At 37.4% G+C, this 23,073-nt stretch overlaps 1 protein-coding gene across 2 annotated transcripts in view; it reads right to left on the minus strand.

The window, feature by feature from the left end:
• Nucleotides 1-401: 401 nt before the first annotated feature.
• SHLD1 (shieldin complex subunit 1) overlaps nt 402-23,073 on the minus strand; it is a 46,768-nt gene continuing 24,096 nt past the window's right edge. Inside the window, exons 3-4 of one of the 2 annotated variants that reach the window (XM_072409656.1) lie at nt 8,940-9,448; nt 402-4,663 (exon numbers count right to left, since the gene is read on the minus strand). In XM_072409656.1, the coding sequence (XP_072265757.1) occupies nt 8,988-9,448 (461 nt within the window). In that variant the 3' untranslated portion in view covers nt 402-4,663; nt 8,940-8,987. Of the gene's footprint in view, nt 4,664-5,463; nt 9,449-23,073 lie in introns of those variants that run through there. The other variant, XM_072409655.1, reaches the window with a different exon arrangement.

Genomic DNA, 23,073 nt, shown 5'->3' on the forward strand with positions numbered 1-23,073 from the left:
GATTCAAAGCAAGAATTAAACTAACCTGAAAATCAATCAGTATACTTTAAAACACAAAAATATGTTTATGATTTAAAATCCTTTTGCAGGAGACAGAAAAACATTGTCAGTGAGAATTTATAAAACTGTTATAGCAGAAATAAAGAAATTGGAAATAAATATTTTGTGCATGGGTTTTGTTTAGGTTTGGTTTTTGTTGTATATGAATTTTACAAAATACAGTATGTCATAAAATATAATAATAAATATTTATTGTGATATATATATATAATAAATAAAAAATAAAATAAAAAAAATATATATATATTTATATATATATATATTTATAACCTAAAATGTAATAATATTATATAACAATAATATAAATTATTTAATAATAATGTTCTTTGATGCACTTTGCATGATTAAAGTATTGAACATTTTTTTTTACCTTTCTTCTGTTGAACATTATCTTAAATACAGAAGAGTGCCTGGATAGTGAAATGATTTGCAATAGAAAAAGCACAGAAATCTAGCGCAGAACAGGAAATACTGCTCAGAAAACAATTAGATTCCTTGTACCATTTTTTGGAAAATGGAATATAAAGGACAACTGGTTGCCACTGGTCCACATAGTTCGACCTTCATAGGGATAATCTATTGCATGAGTTGAAAGGGTTGACAATACAAAAAGGGTTCTTTTTTGTACAAATAAAAAATATTAAACTCTTATCTTGTACAATGATAATTCTTGGCCCTCTATTGGAAGCCAGAATGGGAAATAACGTATTGGTATGGCATGACACATGGCATAGATGTTGTAATGCCCTGTAGTGTGGGTGCATTGTCCACTATTGTATGACAGCCAGTGCCAATGGACTTTTGTACATATCAAATGGGTTTGGCTTCACCATACATGCTAATAAGGTTTCATATCCTGAAAAGCAGGACAGGAGGAAACCATCTGCAGATTCACCTGTCTGTAAAACCCAAATGATGCCATAAACTACTTAAACAAAATCTGAAGTTTGTCATCACTGCCCATAGTATGTTGGGGTGCCTGCCAATATAAGCAGTGTGACACCTCCACAACATCAGTGCTGTCAGCTGTGGAGTATTATAGAGATAAAAGCCTATATTATAATATGATCTCTTGTATATAAGGAGCTGCCTGTAGTCTTTACCATGTACGACCAAATACTTTTATACATCGATGAAGGCCGGAGCTCTCCAGTGTAAATGGCTGCACTGAATGTGGACATAGCAGAATGTAATTATAGTACAAATATTCCTATCTAATAAATATGCAGCCAGGCCAGGTGGTTTAGGTTAGCAATACCTAGGTCTGAAGGGGCCTTTTATTTATGTTTTACATGGAACTCCGTAATGTGGCAGCACTAATGGAAGTCATGCTAGATTGTAGTATTCTTACAGAGCTCTTAGGAATATTCTTTATTTATCTTCTGAGTGAAATCGATCGGGTTTAAAAATAGCTCATTTCACCTTACAGCATCACTGAAGATAGGCAAGGTTTATTTATAACTCATGACAAGTTCTGAAAGATTTAATCATCAAAGCACAACTGACATTAATGATTTCCTCACCGATAGGTTTACACTCCCTGAAAATGCTCACCCGAAGTGTTATACGAGGGTTTATTACAATTTTATTCCAAGCATTCTTTTATGTTTTTTTTTGCACAGAAGTTACATTTGCAAAACAAAACCTGCAATCTACTATGACACATGATAAAATTCTGGTACTTTAGGTATTATCTAATATGATGCTAATCTTCCAATGAAGAAAGAGCACATTGGCCCCCTGCTTGGTTGCTACTTTTTATCTAGCAACAGGAAAGAAAGTAAATCTTAAACACATCTGCAAAATATTACTTGTGATCATAATGTGGCAATGGCTAGACACGGTATAAAAATAGGGTTCTGCTCACAGGAAATTGTGTTATTGATCTGATCATTATTAGAGTGGTTGGTAAGGTTCATTTCAATTACACCAAACATTCACAAAGAAATCTTTTTGCATGTGCCAAACCTTAATATCACTCTTTGTTATAGCTTATCACGTCTACCTGTTATTTTTAGAACATTTTGATTTCATTTAAGCTACAAGCTCCCTTAAAAATGATCAGAAACTTTCAGTATATCAATAGTGTTGCTGTTACCTGCATGCTCCTACTATATTACTGTTTGTGCTTTTTCATTTCCTGTTTTACTCCGCTCCCTGCAATCTAAATTTACTTTAGCGTAGCTACATCTATTTTCATCTATTAAAGATAAACCATATCTGGTGTCTAGTGCAACAAACTAAACATTTCACATATTGTACAACTATATAGAAAGTAAAGAGTTATATCTTCAACCATATCTATTACACAGAACCATGTTTAATGCAGAGCCATAGTTGGTTACAACAGTGATGCCAAGTCCTATCTGCGACACTATAAGTGCAGGTACATAAGGAACACAAGCCGCAGTGCTTCCTTACAATTCCATGTAATGCACTGAAAATAATACCTACTATGAAAATGTAAAGCTTAAAAACAAAAGTTTTGACTTGCAGATCACATCTGCAGATATGGAAAGAGGAACGTGGAACTCCCTCCAAAATATAAACAAAAGCATTTTTGTATTTTTCCAACCTTATTATCCAGTATTTATATAGCGCCAACATATTACGCAGTACTTTATCAAGTTCATAATCATGTCAATAGTTGTCCCTCAAAGGGGTTAACAATCTAATATCCCTACTATTGTCATACATCAAGTAGTCTAGGGACTTTTTTTTTTTTTTTTTTTTGAGAGAGAGCCAATTAACTAAACTGCCTGTTTTTAGAGATGTGGGAGGAAATCGGAGTACCGGGAGGAAACCCACGCAGACACAGGGAGAACATACAAACTCCTTGCAGATAGCATGCCAGCTGGGATTTGAACCTGTGACCTAGAGATGCATAGGGTAACCACTGAACATTATTGTGTCCCTGTGCACAAAGCTGGGGTCATAAGGACATGATTTGGTGTGGAGGAACTTAGTAGGCTCACAATGACCCTGACCCTACTGAACACTTGGGATGAAGTGGGACACTAATTGAGAGACAGGTCTTTTGATCCAGCATTAATATCTGAGTTTACAAATGCTTGTTTGGCTTGAAGGACACAAATCCCTACATACACACTCACAAAATGTTGTTAAAAGCTTTACCTATACACCTCTACAAAACAGCTTGCATAGGTGTGATGATGAGGTGACCACAAGCCTTTGACTATATCATGTATTGTAGATGAATTCAATTCAGCAGGTTAGATTCTCAATTTAGTTGTACCAGCTGATCTACAAATACCTTTTTTGACTTGTAGGTACAGACTGAAAAAAATGTCCTACTGAACGACATTTAAAAAATTGCAGCGACAGGTTCATTTAAGGTTCCTTCTTAAGACCATATCATTGTGGCAGGTAAAGTTTGTACATCCTTTTCTGATATTGTTTTGCAGTACCAAAACATTTCTTGGTTTAAATAAAAAAATACAGATTAATGGATGCAAATGCATTTTATAAATCCCATTTCTATAACAAGTATTTACTGTGTCCAAACCCATCTAATACAGCAGCCTATATCTTCAGCATCAAAGAGTTTTGGGATAACTAGTGGTAAACAGAATTCAGTTTTTTATAAAAAAACAAAAAAAACTGAACTAAAAGCCTTCTTGTTAGGTTGCTGTTCTGAATTTTGTTGTGCAGAAAATGCAACAAAATAAAGTATAGATATGATCTATATGCACTACTATAGTTCTACAAAGAAGAGAGTGGACTTGGTGACAATTTGGGTACAAATGCAGACCTTTAAAGCCAAAAAGTTATAATAAAGGGAAAGCGGTCTGTTTAAAGAAGAGATGTGGAAGGGGTCCATGTTTCCACAGCACAGGGCATAAATGTAAAATCAAAGGTGGACTCCAGATGCAAAAACTTTCATCTACCTTGAAAGCTTCCTTTCCTCCCAGTACATAGTATCCCGTTTTTTTGTTTTTTTTAATTACCTTGACCCTGTACCGTGTAATTCCCCTTTAGTGGTATGCTGTGCTTTTGTATAGTATCTGTACTGTGCAGGCACATAGTGCCACCATCTGTGTCAATATTCTTATAGCTTATTTCATGACTTACATAACTGCTTTGTGGTTCCACTGTGTGAGTTTTACAGAAGGAGATTTCTCGGCTCACAGCATTGCTTCCTACACATTGGGCATGATTTATTAAAACTCCCCAAGACTGGAGAAGATAGACTATCATAGAAGTTCCTGGGTGATCCACCAAACCTGGAATAGAGTATAAAAGGAGGAAAAGGTTGTAGGTAAGCCTTCCTTTTCATGTGATAAGGATCACTGTTCAGTTCTGCCAACCCCTATAAGTTCATATATAGTGCAAAAAAGAGAAGGACAACAAACAGAGGCAACAACAAAATAATTTATTTTGTCTAATATAGCTTGCCAACAAATTTGGAATGGATCTAGTCCAGGATTCCATGATAGTCAATCTTCTCCAGTCTTGGACAGCTTTCCAAAATCTGGCCCGTTGTATCAGCATGTAGGCATTAATGGAAGGATTGCATTTGCATACAGACCACCCTTGGTATTACCTACACCTCACAAGTTTATTCGTCACGGCCAAGACAGCACTGTAAGGAATGAGATGTCAGGATAAAATTTGTATTCAAACATGCAGGAAATGAGATGGTCTCAATACACCTGTTGCAGCTTCTAATGCTTGTTGTGTGGAAAATACAGTGCGCAGGAAATAGGTCTAATCACTTCAGCACAGGAAAAGACTATCTACTTTTATGCATAAAATAAAAGTAAAGCTGTAAATCAGCTTTAACATTAAAAATTTACTGTGAAGCAGAAGTCATTGGTAGAAGTGTTTTACTGTTGGCTATGCAGTGCAGCATGAGCTGAATACTGGGGCTGAACAGAACAATATTTGTGTTTTCAATGGGGGTTGAGCTGCTTGCTTGGTTTTAATGTCTTATTTGCTGGTGACGTCATATCCTTCCTATTCAGAGAGAACAATTCTCTAGCAACAAAAATAGAAGTTAAACCTCCATTCAGTCGCTTCCTTTTTACCTGATCTTTTATACGTTTTGTACACAGACTTTTTCCAGTACAATTACTGTGAGCTCCTTGTGATATTCCATGCTGAATGACAACAAAAGACTGATCCATGTCTACAGAACTGAGGTGGTGGAATAATTGTTCTGTTTCAGGATGACGGATCCCCTACATGACTCAGCTGACTGACAACAGATGGAACAACACAGGTTTCCCTAAATGATTCATGGAACTGCTCTGGTTTCAAATCGCAGTTTTTTTTTAATCTAAGTAATTTTCAGCTGTCAAGTATTAAAAATAAAAAACCCGTTACATCATTCATCGGAAATGTGCCCAGTTTAGATTTAAAAATAGGTAAAATAAAAACCTTCAGTGGAATTAGTTTAATGTAACAACTGTAGAATTATTTAATGCATTCTTGAACAATCTAAAACATAATAGTTTTGGCAGTCCGCCTGGGTGTCCCATTTGTGTGCAGTTTTAAATGACCTGCCGCTATGTCTTCTGGCCACATTCACTGAGAGGTTTTATGAATCTTTTATATTAAAATGCAATTATGGTAAAAATTATATTATTGCTTAGTTTTTATAGACATACACTGAAGGCACACACATGATCGGGTTATTTACTAAAGGAGTAGACATTTTAGTTAGCATAGTGAATGAGGTAAAGCTGTGATGACTTCAATCATCCGATCTTCTTACATTTATTGTCCTTGCACAAAATTGCATATTCTTTGCAAAATGAACATGCTCTGCTCTTCATGGAAATCAACCCCAATATATATTAGCTATGAAAAAACAAGTAAATATCTAGGTTGTGATAAAGTTTATATAGAAGTTTAGCTAATAAGCTATTTAGCTATTTTACTACACATACCAGTTTCATTTATAGAAAGGCACAAACATGGAGGTCTGTTGAAAAATGAAGTGGTTCATTCTACAGTGGTGGTCACAGGTCTATGGCTGCGTACACATGCTCAATAATTGTCGTTGGAAAACATCTTTCACAATCCTTTCCTGAAAGATGGACGAATGAGTGCTGTACATACAGGGCTGTTCTCCTCTATGGGGAGGGGGGAGAACAAACAAGCGGCACCCACTGCGCTCTCCTTTCTTCACTTGTATTGCAGTCATTAATGGATCCACCAGGAACAGCGGATCCGTAGGCAATGGACGCCAAGCGATGGACACATTCTCGTCCGATCACCGCTTCAGGGCTGGTATGGGACGAGAATCATCTGATGTGTGTACCTATCCTAAGTGGCAAGACATTGGTTAAACTATAACTGCTCATGGGATACCGCAGATAAAATAAGTATGGAACACGTCAACGTGTTTCTCAGTAAATATATTTCTAATGGAACTATTGCCGTAACCTTTACACCAGATGTCAGTAACAATCTAAGTAATCCACACATACAAATAAATCATAACAGATTTGTCCATAAATTAAGGTATGTGTGATAAAGTGGCATGGCACAGGAAATAAGTATTGAACATACTGAAATTTTGATTATTGCTTTGTTGGTAATGACAGCTTCAAGATGCCTCCTATATTCACATGCATTGTGTGATTTTGACACATTCTTCCACACAAACTGTCTTCAAATCCTAAAGGTTCTGGGGGCCTCCTTTATGAACTCTGATCTTTAGTCTTTCCATAGATTTTCAATTAGATTCAAATTGGGTGATTGACTGGGGCATTCTAGTAGCTTTATTTTCCTTTCTCTGAAACCAATTGGGAGTTTCCTTGGCTGTGTGTTTGGGATCATTGTCTTGCTAAAATGTCCACCCTCATTTCATCTTCAGCATCCAGGTAGAAGGCAGCAGCATTTATCAAGAATGTCCTGGTACATTTTCCTATGCATCCTTATGTCAGTTACATGAAGTCTGACAGTACCATATGCTGAAAAACAGCCCCACACCATTATGTTCCCATGTCCAAACATCACTGTTGGTATGGGCTTTTTTTAGGTGATGTGCGGCACCATTTCTCCTCCAAACATGGTGTGTTCAATCCAAAGAGTTTGATCATATGACCAGACTATATTCTGACAGTATTTCACGGACAACAAACCAGCATGGTCACTTTACATCTTAGGGGAAAGAATCTTTACTGTATTTATCTTTTGGCCCCCAAGATGAACATCTTCAGATTAATTATAGTAACAATAAAAGAATATAAACATTCAAGCAACAGAATTCTGACATCTATACAAAGCTTAAGTGTATGAGCTTTAGTGAGTGCTACAGTTAAAACAGCCCTGTCATTAACTCATGGCTATAATGCTGACCACAACCTGCAAAATGATGATGCTGAATACTTACTAACTTGGGTGAACTGAAAAGATCTGGGAGCTGCTACTATCTGATAATTCTTAGTATGACAGATACCTGGTCCACCCACAGGGTCCAGTTTGGAATACATAGCATCTTACATAAAGAAGTGTCAAATAGGAGCAGGGCTTAGGCTATGTACACACATCAGATGATTCTGGGTTGATATTGACTAGGATCTGCCACGTGTACAGCGTTCGGTGTCCGTCGTTTCGTCCTGGCGGATCCACAGATGACAATTATTGTATGTTTGTACCCAGCCTTAGAACTGTATTGTGCATTCACCTCAAAGATAAGGATTTTATATATTTTACAGTATAATCTCAATGAGCTGATAATACAGTCATTTACACTTTCCTACCTGTAGAAAGGTAGCAATTAGCTAATGTACAGCTACAGCACATGAGCATATGTAAGGAAATCATCACCTTAACTGCATATCAACTGATTATAAATAAGCATTAACATCTCAACTTATTACTGATACACTCATGTAACTGGACAGTGTACATATAGGCAATGTAATGCAAATTTCTTTTATAAATAAAATGATGTAAGAGCAATGGCCTATTCACAGTTTGTCTTGTAAAAATTTTAAAATCTTCCTTTACCTTTCCGGTCTTTTAAGATTTAGGATCTGACATAAATGGAATCATGGAGCAAAACGATTACCTTGCGTAGGTCCCGGTTTGATTTTAATCTGGCTCTAGTCAGAACCTGACTATGCTGTCTGGCTGTTATTCTCTGAATCACAAAACTGATTGCACAGACATGTAAATGATTTGGCCAGTTGCAAGTTCACATTGAAATTTACATGTGGTTTTAGTTGTGAGCCTGGAGCCAATTTAAAGTATAAAATGTGGAAATTTGAACATTTTATATATAAACACAAAGCAGGAATAACGGTCACCCTATTAAAAAGCAAATATACTCATTTATTTCTTCATTTTGGAAGATGTGTGGCAGAGTTGAATCCACTACCAAATTTTTGTTATTTAAAGGAACCTAGCTGGGAGATATTGGCTTTTTGCTCAAGGTACTATTATTGCTAACCTAAATTTCTTATATATTCCTAAAAAGAATTCATTTTATTACTGGAGTACTGGAGAAATAAGGTTGTCTTTAAACAATATGCAGCACCAGAATTCTTTGATTCAGAATTACTGGCCACAGAACATCAGGATTACGTGTACCTGAAAAGGTGTACCCATACTAATGCTGTGGTTGGTTTTGGATCTTAGATTCCTCCATAATTCAGACAAGCATAAGTCCTTTAATCAGATAGAAAGTAGTATAAAATATACATCTTATAAAGGCATTGTTAAGGGTGCACCACTTTGTGTAGATGTCTTACTTTGGTCCTTGCCAAGATGTGTGAATCTCTAGCCATCCAGGCATTCATGATAAACAACACTATAGTTTTCTATTACCTGAATCTTCTAGTGGAGTTTTCACAGCAGCAGATGCTTTGGCAAATATTCTATACAGTTGTAAGATCTTAACCTACCCAACTCAATCCAAAGCTGAGAAATTGTGTTTTGTGAGGAGTTTCACTTTATGGTCCCTCTTTTGTTGGTTTCCTATCCATCAGAAATCTGACCACATCATCAGAAATCCCTGGCACTGGTTTTATATCGGTGGCCCCTCCAGTAGAAGAAAAGACATTGTCGTTGGTACAGCTCTGTAAAACTTTGGTCCCCTCCTGCTGCAGAATAATCTTTGCTATCTGAAAACTGCGTAAAGCATATAAATTATTTGTTTGCTTTAATTCTGATATTTTTTCAGTAAGGCGCTGAGAAAATGCATCATTGGCAGGCAGGGAGCTTAGTTCATAAAATGCATCTAAATTAGCCCGCATTTGGGCATCATCAATGTCTTCATTGGTTTCTGGTTTGGGTAAAGAGGTCATGGTGCAGTTCCTTTGTTCTCTAACAATGGAAGAACTGCTGCAGCTTTCATTATCTTCTAGTTTTAGTTTTAGTTTTTCATCGTCTTCACAAAGGCTTGTTTTGTAACCTAGAAAAAAATGAAAAATAATTAATCAAAAAGTCCATTTTTTTAAGTCAGAAATAATCAGACACCATTAGGCTATAGGCTGATCCTATTGCACAGGAATACACCAGCCTACCTAAAAGTATAGTTGGGTGGCGTTGGTTAAAGAAGTGGGAGGATATTCAATCTTTCCAAATGAAATGAAATGGAATGGAATGGAAGCAGCAGGAAACTTTAAAGAATACAGCAAACAATATATTATGGCCAAGAGGTGGCCATTTACCTTCTTTCAATTGGTTAAGTCTACACTGCACTGTAATAACAGAAAAATATAAGTAACATACAATAAAATATATGGAATGTATGATACAATCTACCGCCCAACAATCCGTTATATTGAATTTAAGATAATTTTTGCAAAAAATACTACAAACTTAATTGTTTGGAAATCAAAATAATGCTTTATAAAAAAAAAAAAAAAAGCCTTTGGGAGCCCATCTTAGCCATCATTCTAGGCACATAATGGGGGTCCATTTATTGAAACACTTACTAGAGGAGAATCTTCCAGGTCCATGTATTTCAACGGCAGTAACTAATTCTCCACATGTGAATGTTTCAGTAAAAGTAAGATTTACTACTTTCTAAATAGACTTAAATGTGTTATAATAATGTAGATCTGTCCAACACTGCCTCTTACCTTGAATCCTAAATCTCCTAATCCAACACAAAGTCACAAAACTCCAGGTGCCCCTAACGTGAAAGTATGCATTTTTCCTGGTGATTTCAAACTTTACCTATCTTTTAAAGCTAAACTTTTATTAATTGTTTCTTGGTTCCTCCTTTCTCCTCTCATTAGCATGCTAAAGACATTCCTGAATAAAACCTTTACATCATCATTGCATACATTGATTTTGGATCCAGTGATATTATTAGTCAGTCTTTCTAGTGCAGGCAGATCTTGCCTGGTGCAAGGGACTGGCATGGTACTGTACACAGGTTTCTCTACATAGAAAATGATGGAAACACTAACATGCAATGAATTAAAAAAGTAAAAATCAATAAATGAAGGCAGAGGGACAGTTAGGTTGGGGATGTCGGATGTCAATCAGCCAGGAAATAAGGCAGCCCCTGACTTGCTGCAGCTTCTAATACACACAGTGGAATGCAAATTGTGTGAAGCAAATTTTGTGCAGAAGAGTAGAATGTACATTTGTGGAGGTCTGATGGCAAGTCTGGAGTTCAGTTTTAAACTATTTTTAACCTGTCAGTGTCAAGCCAAACAATAATCAATAGCAGGGGGAAGCCAAGTCAGAAGCAGAAAATCATTCTACTAATGATGTCCCTGGATATATGGGGTGTCTTTACATATAAAAAATAACTGAGTATGTATATTCCATTTCTATCATGTTCCTCATAAACAGCAGGGAGAACATTGAACTTTGAAATGTCCTATAGTGCACTTAAATTCATTTTTATGTTTTGAGGACTTCTGCAAATTAGATGAAATTACAGAGTGCGCCCACTTTTGTTTTGCTTCAGTGACTGCAAATATGAATTCTTGTACAAAGGGCTTTTCTTTTTATCATCAAATCATTAGTTCAAGGTCATTTTGATCTTTTAACAGCTATACAGTTATTTAGTAATGCCAATTTATTCAGCACTCTAAATAATAATACTTGCCCAAACAGATATGAAAGATAAAGAGATGTGCTTGGAATGGAGAAGCATCATGTTTGTGCACTGTAATGTCTTACCACTGTCTCTGTGACTGTCGTCTGTGCTTGTCCTTTCCATGCTGGCGTTACCCATCAATTGGGTGTTTAAAATGTCTCTAATTACATAAAAAAAATATATAAAACTATATATCTACACTGATTAGTGTAGAAATATTAAAATGACTGAAAGGTGAGGAGAATAATATGGATTCTTCTACTTCATTGACAATTGGATATGTTAGAAGCAAGTGAATAGTTGGTTGTTAATCATGATGCTTTGAAAGCAGGAAAAAATGGACAATCGAAAGGATAAGAGTGACTTTAAAAAGGACCATATTGTGATGGCTACCCGACTGGGTCACAGCATTTCCAAGACCAAGTGGGTCTTTTGGGATGCTGTAGGTATGCTGTGGTAAGTACTTACCAAAAGCGGTCTATCCTCACTCATAACCTCATCACACGCACGGCTACAAGACTTTTCTAGAGCTGCCCCGACTCTCTGGAATGGTCTTCCTCGTCCTACGCAGCTTGCTCCTACTTTCTACTCATTTAAAAGAGCACTCAAAACCCAATTTTTCAAACTTGCCTACTCATCTTCTCCTGTCTTTTGAAAACATCACTACTTCCCACCACTACATATCTCCCTCCTATTGTGTGTTACTTCCCCCACCTACTAGATTGTAAGCTCTTCGGGGCAGGGTCTTCTCCTCCTGTATCACTGTCTGTATTTGTAACCCCTGTTTAATGTACAGTGCTGCGTAATATGTTGGCGCGATATAAATCCTGTTTATTATTATTAATAATATTAAGGAAGGGCAACCAGTAACAGGTTCATTGCCAAGGCTCACTAATGCACTCGCATGTGTAGGAGAGGGTGGTAGGCAAGTCTGTCTGGCCTGATTGTACAGAAAAGTTACTGAGGCACAAACTGCTGGAAAAACTGTTTGCTGGTCATGTGAAAAACAAGTGTTAAAACAAAGTGCTTTTCAGCTTACTGCATGTGGAGCTACACAGCCAAAGTTCAGTCAAAGTGTCCGTGTTGACCAACAGATTCCACAATGGGCACATTAACTTTAGAACTGGAATATGGTACAATGGAAAAAGGTGTCCCAATCTGTTGAAGTACATTTTCCTTTGGATCAGGTGGATGGCTGAATGGTGGAGTGATGCACTAAGGAAAGAAGGTAATTGAAAGGATCTGCTGCAAATGTCTGAGGCATGGATACCTATTTAATGGTTTTTGCTGATTTGCATGCCTTGATAAATGGGTGATCCCTGAATGTTGGAAGTCCTGCTGGTTGATCTGCAAACACAGTAGCCTTCAGTGCTGGTTCCTGATAAAGCTGATCAAGACCAAATGTTTTACTTTATTTTACCTAAAACAAGAATGCAGCAAATGATCAAATTTCTTACATCTATGTCATGTGCCATTGACTGAAAATGTCAAAGCAAAACCATCAAGACAGTCAGGCAATCAGTATTTTCTTGAAAGGAAGACAGTTATGGCAGCCTGCATAATTCTCCCATAACCATTCTTCTTTAAATGCAGCTGGCATTAACTGTGAATATACATCCAGCTTTCCATGCTAATTTGATGAAAATTTTATATGACGTCTGCAGGGAAACAGACACTGCCAGGGGATTTATGCTTCTGACACTTCCCAAGTGCATTTTCCTGCGTACTTTACATAAGGATATCTCAGGATCGAAGCGGTATTCAATGGGAAAGAAGAGTATATACACTAATTTTTTAAAGGTATATCATGACTGAGTAGTTTTAATATACTGGGTGTGTAAGAACTGACTGGGTTACTTTAAAGTGGAACTAATATTCCACTTTAAAACTTTGGCATCATACAGATGCTTAATGCAGAATGGGACAGGTGGTCACTTCTGCAATATGTATTCTCACCTGCCTGATCACCACCCATCTGTCAAAAACACACGTGCAGCTCAGTGTTGGTTGGCAGTGATACCTGGCAATCCAAGCTTCCCATGTAGGTGCCAGGACTGAATGAATTCCCTCACAGCTATCTCATCCCGGCCTGGCCAACCAAGATGGACAAAGATTGGGATGTAGCAGAGAAGAAGGGGGAAGATGGCCATGCCTGCGACAAAACAGGGAGTATCTCCTGGGGTTTGTTCTGCTTTAACATGATTTTTTAATTCAGCAAAAGTATTCAGGATTTCACAGTGTCATGCCCTGGCATGCATAGGCTTGTAAGTCTGTGACCAGTATTCTCCCCAGGAATATTTTTAAGCTGGGTGGTCACCCCTGCATTGTGACCCAACATTTCCGTAACTACCCAAAAACAGCCAGGTGGTGCTCCCCATATTATGGGCTGGGGAGAATACTGATGTACATTACCACCTAAATGCACAATTTATTCATTTTCACATAAATTGATAATTGTAACTTTTCAGAATTGACCCTAGGCTTCTGTTGGCGAAGCAAAATAGTAAATTGTTTAGGTCATGGCAGTGTTAATTCTGCACACTGCTGATTACCACCTTGTTAAAAAACAATCCTATTACCATTTCATAAAGCACACATTGAAAATGTTTCATGCATTGACTGTTATTCAATTAGAAACATTAACAATCCTAAACACCTTCATCAGAGTGCAAAGGCTACATTTAATTAAAGAGCTTGTGTTTATTTTCCGGCAGATGATCTATGAGTATAATGAAAGTGATGGAGCAGACGTGCAGCATTAGTTCAGAAGGGTGAAAATCCATTCATTCTAAATAGAGTACACATTCACACTGTATTCTAAGTGCATACACAGCTCACAGCTTACGTTTTTTTTATAAAGAGGTAATAACCTTCCCTCTACAATTATTTCTTCTAGAATAGAGAGGGCATATGTAAGAAGGAAATCCTCCTGTGCGAGCCTGCTGGAGGTGATCCATTGACTGATGCAGTGAAAATGAATAATTCAATTTTAATCCCACACATCTGGCAAGCTGCAGAAATTGATCCTGCCAGATTAAAACTGATCTGTAGCCAACTCAATCATGTTTAATCTGTATTTGTGCCCAATTATGATCCGAAAAGTATTTGGTACCAGTGAGGCATGGCATTAGAACCCACTTACAGATTTCCCTATTGTTAGGCCCATATAGGGCTGCAAGGGAACCTCCGTGACCACAGCATGAAGCAGCCCACATCTGATAATATTCTCAGACCATGTAGTGGTTGGTACCTAGAGGGTTGAGCATGTTTCCATAAGCCCCTCCTATGAACCACACTGTGCCACGCAGCTTGGTTGGAGCCATTTCTTAAATATAAATGAAAACTAGGAGGAGGAAGAGAACTAAAATAGTACTATAAAAAATACTAAAAAAAAAACATATACAATGCAGTCCATCGCTAACATAAATGGTAATTTTTGTGTTATTTTGTGACTTCCCCCATAGCATAATTGTAGCGTATGTTGTATTTCCAATTGGTAGATTTACTTATGTCTTCTTTTAATCTAAGCCATGAAGAGGCGCTGCACCTACCACCACCCCACCATGTCTTTTTTTAGAGCTTTCAGTGGCAAGGAAGACATAGTCAGGACAATTATGCATTCGGAGGAATGTGGGCAGGCTTACCAACATCTGTCTACATGGAAGACACAGATCCAGTCCCTCTGCTGGTTCTGCAAAATGTAAGTGTGTATGTTGAAAGTAATAGGTGCCCCATGCCCCACAAGTACAGATTTGTGTTAAAGCAGGGATAGAGGAGTGGGAGGAGGGCACGTTTAAGGGGCAAAAAGTGTTGCTGTATTCTACTTCTAGGCTGCAGTTTCTATAGTAGCCATTCTCAGTCTTTTTAACATAGGGGATTACTTGAAATAACTTTTTAGGTCTCAGGGGAACCCCTGCCAATATTTATGATATGGCCATCTCATGGTACATTATCAATTGGATGAATAGCACTTACATTGTTAGCCAGGGGCCACCCTTACAGATAGTCAGAAAGATTATTGGTGTCAGAGGTATCTGACCTGGGTCACATATCGCCCATTGCTCAAGGAACCGTTAGTAACCTCTGGAAGAACCCCAGGGTTCCAAGCAACTCTGGTTGAAAAACACTGGTCTATAATTACATCACCTAAACTTTTTTTACTATTAGCAATTAATTGATATTGAGAGAATATATAAGGACCATGGTTGCTCAGGAACAATAAAGTAATTAGATATCCAAATCATGTGTGTGTGTTTTTTAAAACAAATGCAGATGGCAAAAAAAAAACAGAATGGCAATATAACAGCAATTCCACACATCTAAGAATACATTTTATCTTCATAAGAATATTTTATCACAATAGCACAACGTTTGTTTCTGTGTAACACAAAACAAAATTCACTAAGAAAAATGTAATTATAATGTCATCCCAGCGGTGTATTATTGGAGCTTTAAACCCATAGAGCCTTCCCCAAAGAAGGATTGTTTTACCTTGCTCAATATATCATTTATATTATTTCTACTGCAAGTAATTGTCGTATTATACCAAAGATCTTACAGTTTAATTATTCATAACAAATGTGAGCTTTATCTAGCTGTAATTCATATTCATAACCTGGCTGATATCTTCCTTGTCTCTATTGCTGTAATCACACAAAAGGGAGAGCTTATTGCTGATTTAATTACCGTTGTTTTAAGGCCATGACACGTGTAAATACCACAGCAAACACTGTAATTATATTAATATAAGCTGATCAAAGACAACAGCCAGGTAACACTGCAAGCACGGACAGCTGGGGTTGTTTTATGGCACTCAATGCAGAATGGAGGGGTCTATAATACTTGCTAGGGTGAGTTAGAGGGGTCATATGCCAAACTTTAAACTACAAAATATTGCCCCACAAAAAAAGGGAAGAAAAATGAAAGAAGCAACACTTCAGTTTATTCATGCAAATCCATAAGTTTTACACAGAACTTAAACATCCCCAGACATCTTGGTGGGATCTCATCTTCTCTAAACTTTGCAACTTCATTCTCCTTAACTCCTTGTTCCCCCCTTTCAGCCAAAATCTTCTTCTCCTTGGAAGATTGCAGATGGCAGGAAGACTTCTATAACTTAAAGCACACACAGTTTTCAGAATCCCACGTTCTATAAAATCACTTTTCCAAACCAAGCTGCCTCCCAATATAACTGCACTTTATTGGTATTTCTGGATACATTTGTCCCTGCCACCTTCCATTTACTGGTACCACTAACTCAGGAAGCTGGCTCCATAAGTGACTTCATCTTAAAGCGGAAATAAACTAAAAACAAAAAAAAAAAAACCTCTTTAATCCCGCAGGTCCCCTGATGGTCGCTGGTCCTTCCCACAATCTGGTCCTGTGTCGTCCTGGGATTCCTCTTTGTCACTATCCTCTTAGTGCCACTATCCTCAGTATTCTCTTCCAGACTTCTTTCTTCGTCACCCGATCTCGCACTGCGCAAGTGCATGGTCGAGTGATGCAGCCGTGAGAAGGGGGGAAAAAAGAGAGCCGTTCTCACTGCCAATGCGTGAAATTGGCATCTCTTTCCCCTAGGAGGTAAAACACCAACATTTTTACTGTAAATAGAAGGGTTGACTACCCTTCTATGTAAAGTAAAAATGTTGAATTTAGGTACGCTTTAAATATTTTTTTTAAATCTATCAGAGAAATACAGGAGCCGCTATTGCTGGCTTTTTATATAAAATGACTGTTGCTTAGCAGTTCTGCTGATGTTTTAGCTCCAACACATTCTGAGTCACTCACTAGGAAAAAGGTCAACAATCAGAAAAAAACTTGAATATATCCCAACTACCCAGCCAAGATTATTAATAATATTCTAATTAAATCCTATCTAAGAAAAAGCTGAATTTTAATCTTTTTATATGATGCCCTACATAGTTACCCCCTTTTCACCAATAAACAGAAAGTGGGCATTGATAGGCAGCATTTGCATGCAGATCAGTAACACCCACACGTAATGCTGAGCCTTCATGAGTGTACGAACTGAAATCCAAGAATAAAACAGGTAGGCTGGGGACAGTAAAGCTGAACAGTAAATTATTCAATGATACTGCACATGGTGAAGCCCCTCCTCTTAGGAGCAAAGCGCAGAGCCCCCTGGCATACCTACGTTATCCATCCCTGGAGGCTCCTGGCTGCTCCTTCTGCACATGCCTGGGCAAGACAGTTAGGACTGGAGTTTAAGTTTAACTAACAGATTAAAAAAAAGTCCAAAAGACATTGTTTTTTTTTCATATTTATTTTGTTGATTCAAAGCTTATACTATTAAAGAAAATGGGCAGAATTAATAGCAGCCACGAATGAATACACCAGCAATGGCAGTCTTCACATTTGTGTGGGAAAAGTGTAACTAAAACCAAAACTTTTTTTCTTTTTAACTTTCCTAAACTTTCCTGAACTTCTTGTCTGGGAGTGAACACAGCATTTGCTGGGGAAATCCTATAGAATGGAGCTGTTGTCAATCAAAGGCTTACGTTAAGACTTTAGGTGGATCCTGCAAGTGATGTACCGGAACCTTAAGAAAGTCAATTCTGCTGTAAAGTCATGAATCACATATTCTATTAACATACATTTTCCAGGATCCAGGGTTTAATAACATTTTAACCATTAACTACTACTTAAAAGAAAAGCTTTGGTTATATTTTAAATTCAGGTGATCACAGGTTAGTTGGAAATGGACACATGGGATCGCTGTGCAGTTCTTACAAAAGCAAATTGTTGCCTATTGGTATCATGCAGCGATTTGATGCAATTGAGTGCAAAAAATGGTTCCCAACTACTTCAATTTACTTAAATAGGAGAGGTTGGGACAGTGGAAATGGTCCTAAGAGTTATTTGTTATGTGTGAACTAAGCTTCTGGTATAAATATGCTTAATAATGTAGATGGTACTAAAAACTCACATTGTAATGGGGAAAAGAAAAAATGTACCCGATTCCTTAATATGGCATAACTGTGTGTTGCAAATGCAAAATTCTTTTGTACATTAAGTACAGCTATATGACAAAGCATTCTTCATTGAATGATTACAATATCATTGTTCATTCCAGATTCGTCTAATGATAAAACAACACCTAGGGGAAACATATTTCATATAACTACCCTAACAATATGTTACAAACCTGTTAATGCATGTCATTACATACTTTTACATGCTTGTTATCACCATTCCCCATGGAGTCTGCTCTTGTGTTAAGATTCTAATACATTCACAGACAATAAAAATATTCCTGTCAAATTCATTCTATCTTTAGACAATGATTTCTTTTGATTAATGAGTGAAAACAAATGCAGGGGGCATGACAGCTTAGGTAAAAATAGACCAGGATTTCATTTATTTATTTCATTTCAATGTGACATGAGCGATATGGAATTAAAATAAAGACGTCTGTATGCAGGTTTATTGGCAGCACAATGAATCACTGGAAGGAAATTGTCACCACAATCTATCAATATCTGACCAGTAATAGCTGCCTTATAAAAGGCTCGGCTGGAAGGTATCAGAGGTTGTCCGATAGACTAAAAGAATATACTACATAGGTCTATAAAGAAGAAAATCTCATATCATTGGTGTGCTACAAAGCAAATATAAAAAGTTTAGAACTGGCAATAATATAAAACAGAACCAGTCAGGAATGGGCATCTGAATCTCTACGCCGACCTGTACTATGTAAGCTGTGCCATAACAAAGGCAAGGGAGATGCAGAGGGTCAAGTTTTTAGCATTGCCTTTACCATTCTGGGGTAAATTTTTAAAGCTTATCAATGCTGGAGAAGACAGAATATCATTGGGGAACATGGGCGATCCAGCAAACCTTGAATAGGTTTCTAAAAATCATTAGAAAAAGGTTTGATTGGTGTAACAGTGGAATGCCAATCAATAAAGGTAAAGGTGAAGAATTAAAGACATAGGAAATATCCCTTAGAAAGCACTATGCCAACCCTAATAATACATATACATTAAAAAAAAGGATAAACACATGTTTTTTTTTTGGCAAATTTGCATACTGTATTCAGTGATAAATCTCATAGAATACATTTACATGGTGATACAAAGTGCAAAGTACAAAGAATCCTAATGACAGAAATGAATCTGCCAACACGTTGGTACTAGACATAGGTAACCTACTGTATGGTATACATAAAGTAGGACGTAGCAACTGCAGAAACTGAAGCAATGTAACGCGCAGCTGGAAAACCCGACGTGTTTTGCCTGAATAAGGGCTCCTTCAGAAAAGCAGTCGTAAGTATGGTATGTGGTCTAAGTATATCGTGAAGCATAAATGCATATTAGCATTTTAAAAAAACATAATGCATAAACAATTATTACAATTGACAGTCATATGTAGCACATTATTAGAATGTGTATCTTAATAGCTAAATATAATTAATACAGGAGAATGAACAATAACAGCATAGATATTAAAACAAATTATTATAATTAACCTGAAACCAAAATAGTGGATGCTAAAGGCACAAATGACTTAGTCAGGTGTTACTTTAAATAAAGGGTTTTCTACCCTTTAATGTAACGTAAAATTGTTGGTGACAGGTCCACTTTAAGTAAAACTAAGGGGAAAAACAAAAATGACAAACAATGCAGTCCCGTCATTAGAATTTACACAACTATTTTTGATTTAATTTTGGATAAAAGCTTAAAACTACATGAAGAAAATAAGCTCTGCAGCAGCCCTCTCAGTATAATAGTTTGTTTCAACCATTAAGATCAGTTGGCTGTCCTAGCAACTGCTGTATGACGTCCTTTAAGCATGATAAGAAGCAGAAGTTGCCTAGTCTGTATTTCAGGAAATAGAATTGATATCAAAATGTTTTATAGGCAGTTTTATATTGTAATTATTTCTATTCATAGATGTAGAAAGAAAGGGAACCTGTGGAAATCAGATTTCAATATATTGTTCAACTGTGGGCCACTGCAAGACTTGGACTTCATTAGCGATAGTGCTACAAATAATGAACAACAATCATTTATTGGCTCATTGATGATGATGAATTATTTGATGGCTCTGTGAGGCAGACTCGATTAGGAGAAGGGTTTGATTCATCATGTTAGGATCTAGTGCCCTTTTGACCACTGATCTGATGACCAATAAAAGAATATACCATCAGAAGTAGGAAAGGTGGAAGAAGCACAGACATACAGAATTAATTATTTGGAGGAGGAGGGTGTATGCACTGTACGTCCTCAGGTACCGCTTGTTCTTCAGCAAGTAGAACAGTAGATATGTCACCATAACTTATAAACTCAATCAAAATCTCCACTGCAGATATAATTATTAAAACACAAATCCATAATTTTTAAAGACATAAGGATTACAGAGCATTAATTTAATACATTAATACTTTATTTTTTCAACAGTACAAGGACATCACTCCAAACCTCTGGCAATAATTGAATTGAAGATTATTATTTTATCAATTGTCTTAGATTACAGATTGCATCTTAGTAAAATACCATTTTTAGGATTGTCAATTGTGTATGTGATATCCTCATTTAGAGGAAAGCACAGTTTTTTTTTCAATTCTGTACCCCTCCCTAGCACTTCTTCTTCTTGCAGTCCCAGTAGAGCAAAGTTGGGAGAGGAAGAAACAGAAAAAAGTGCCAATCGTTACATGCATGTTGATAGGTGGAAGGAAGCAGAGCAAAGGAGAGATGAGCTCATCACTGTGCTGCTTCTCCTTCAGTGTCTAGTCACAGGCTGGGGCAGGCTTATGACAGCCTGAGCTCAGAAGTAGTGGAATAAATGATAATCACGATCATTCCTGGAAGTCAAAAGGACATCTATTGATCAGAATAGTAGCAACATCTGAAATGTTAGGGCACCATGCTGCAAAGTCTTCCATTTTAAAATTGGCTTATTGGGTTAGGATAAGTGGCTGGTTTGCTATTGAACAAAAACATTTATACGGAGTTCGGCGGCACAATACATGTTTGCTATGTCAATGAAACCAGCAGTATGGACCAAACTGCTTTAACCACATAAAGCAGTTCATGTCAGCATGCCCTGATAATACCAAGCTGAATCCAATTTTGCTTAACACAGGAATCAAATTTCCTAAGCCGTAAATGTCATTTGCTTTTTATCCTCCAGGTACAGTCAGTACTGAGAAACTCTGTCACTATCTTACCCATCTGATGGAGATTATAAGGTTAGGTGTACAAACAAGATTTCCAGCTGAATATTTCTGAAACACTTTAAACCCCAGGCAACAATCGAAGTGAAAATTAATATTTATCAATTGGTATAGATTCCATCATAGTAGTAGAATAGAATTTTTAGGAACATCAGTTGTGTGTTCTGCTGATTTAAGGGAAATCATTATATTGAGCAGATTCACTATTACTACCCTCCCTAGGACATACTGACACAGAAAAGCCAGAATTCAGAAGAGGTGTGAAACTGTGCAATTTTCAGCTTTTGAGTGCACAACAGGCCGCTGCTAAGTGCCATAAAATGGCAAACTACATCATAAGTAAACAGATTTGTACCTGGTTTTAGGCTGCCGTGTGGCCATAAGCAAAATTGAAAGAATGGTTCCCAATCTCCCCTTATTGACTTTAATGAGAGGCTGTAATTGTGTCTGACCCCCTTATTTTCACCTTGTGATCCCGCCAGTAAGAGCCATTTCAGACTTGCAGCACTCTACCAGATGTTCAATCACCATCCCAACCACATTCCCAAATGCTCAAATTCAACTGAATGGGAGTGGTTGGAAACTATTTTGTTAAGTCATTTGCATGTGGCTTCAGTGGATTGCAGAACAGTTACTGAAAGCAACAAGTTGCTTCTCGGCACATGGTTGATTTTCGTTCTCTGGAGGAAGAGCTACACCTCGACCTCACACAACTGCATGAAAACGCAGTAAATTCTGCTGCTAACAACATATTAATGAAAGAAGGGTGGCGTGGAGTAACTAACAGGTATGGTTTTCAACTGCAAGTATGAAAGGAGCCTAAATTACTTCCTGTATTGGGGTGACAACTCTCACTATTCTGTAACCATAGAATAGCAGTGCTGTCTATATTGGATGCTTGTTCATTGGACTGCAGATTACGTTTTTTCGCTCCTCATATTAAAGCATACCTAAACTCAGAGTTTTTACTTTACATAAAAGGGTAGACAACCATTTATTTTTTAAGAAAGCAGCACCACCCCTTTAATTTTCCATCGCCTCGGTGATCAAAAATTATTGGGAGCGCAGAGGCTCCCGGGATACCTACGTCACGCATCCCTGGAAGCACTTGGCTGCTCCTTCTGCGCATGCCCGACCATCTTAGGAATGAGCAGAAGGAGCCCTTTCATCAACAGAAAAAAACATGCTGATCTTTCCCAATCTATTTCACCCCAACTCCTGCCTGCGCAATGCGAAATTGGGTGACACAGAAAGAAGACCCCAGAAGAAGAGAGAAGAAGATGTCAGCACCTGGAGCTCCCTTTGCACCGGGCAGAAGAGGGATACCGGGACAACGCGGGACCTGATGGAAGAAGCCTCCCGACAGATAGACTGATCAGCATTGAGGATTGAAGGTAAGTGTGATTTTTTTTATGTTTTTTGTTTACTTCCGCTTTAAATAAGAATGGTATTCTGCAATTTGTAAGTAAGACAAGACAAACAAAACTACTTGAGGTTTCAATGCAGCAAACAAATAGTTGTCATCTTAAACAGGAAGCAAGCAGCTCACTGGATTTCAGCAGAATCAAGAGGTAATTTCCAGTATCTGCAGGCTGAAGTGATGTAACTGAAGCCTTAACTACTTTTTCCCAACGTTTCCCTGACATTCACTTCAAATTATATTTGATCAAAAACTGAGCGACAAGAATAAATTAAAATCAGTCCTAACTGGAAACAATATAATTGCTGATACCTGATTTTGCACTTGCTGTGAGGTCTACGGATTCTGGTTAAGATTACTCCT

Source organism: Pyxicephalus adspersus, chromosome 4 (genome assembly GCF_032062135.1).
Source record: "Pyxicephalus adspersus chromosome 4, UCB_Pads_2.0, whole genome shotgun sequence".
In the NCBI taxonomy this organism is placed as follows: Eukaryota; Metazoa; Chordata; class Amphibia; order Anura; family Pyxicephalidae; genus Pyxicephalus; species Pyxicephalus adspersus.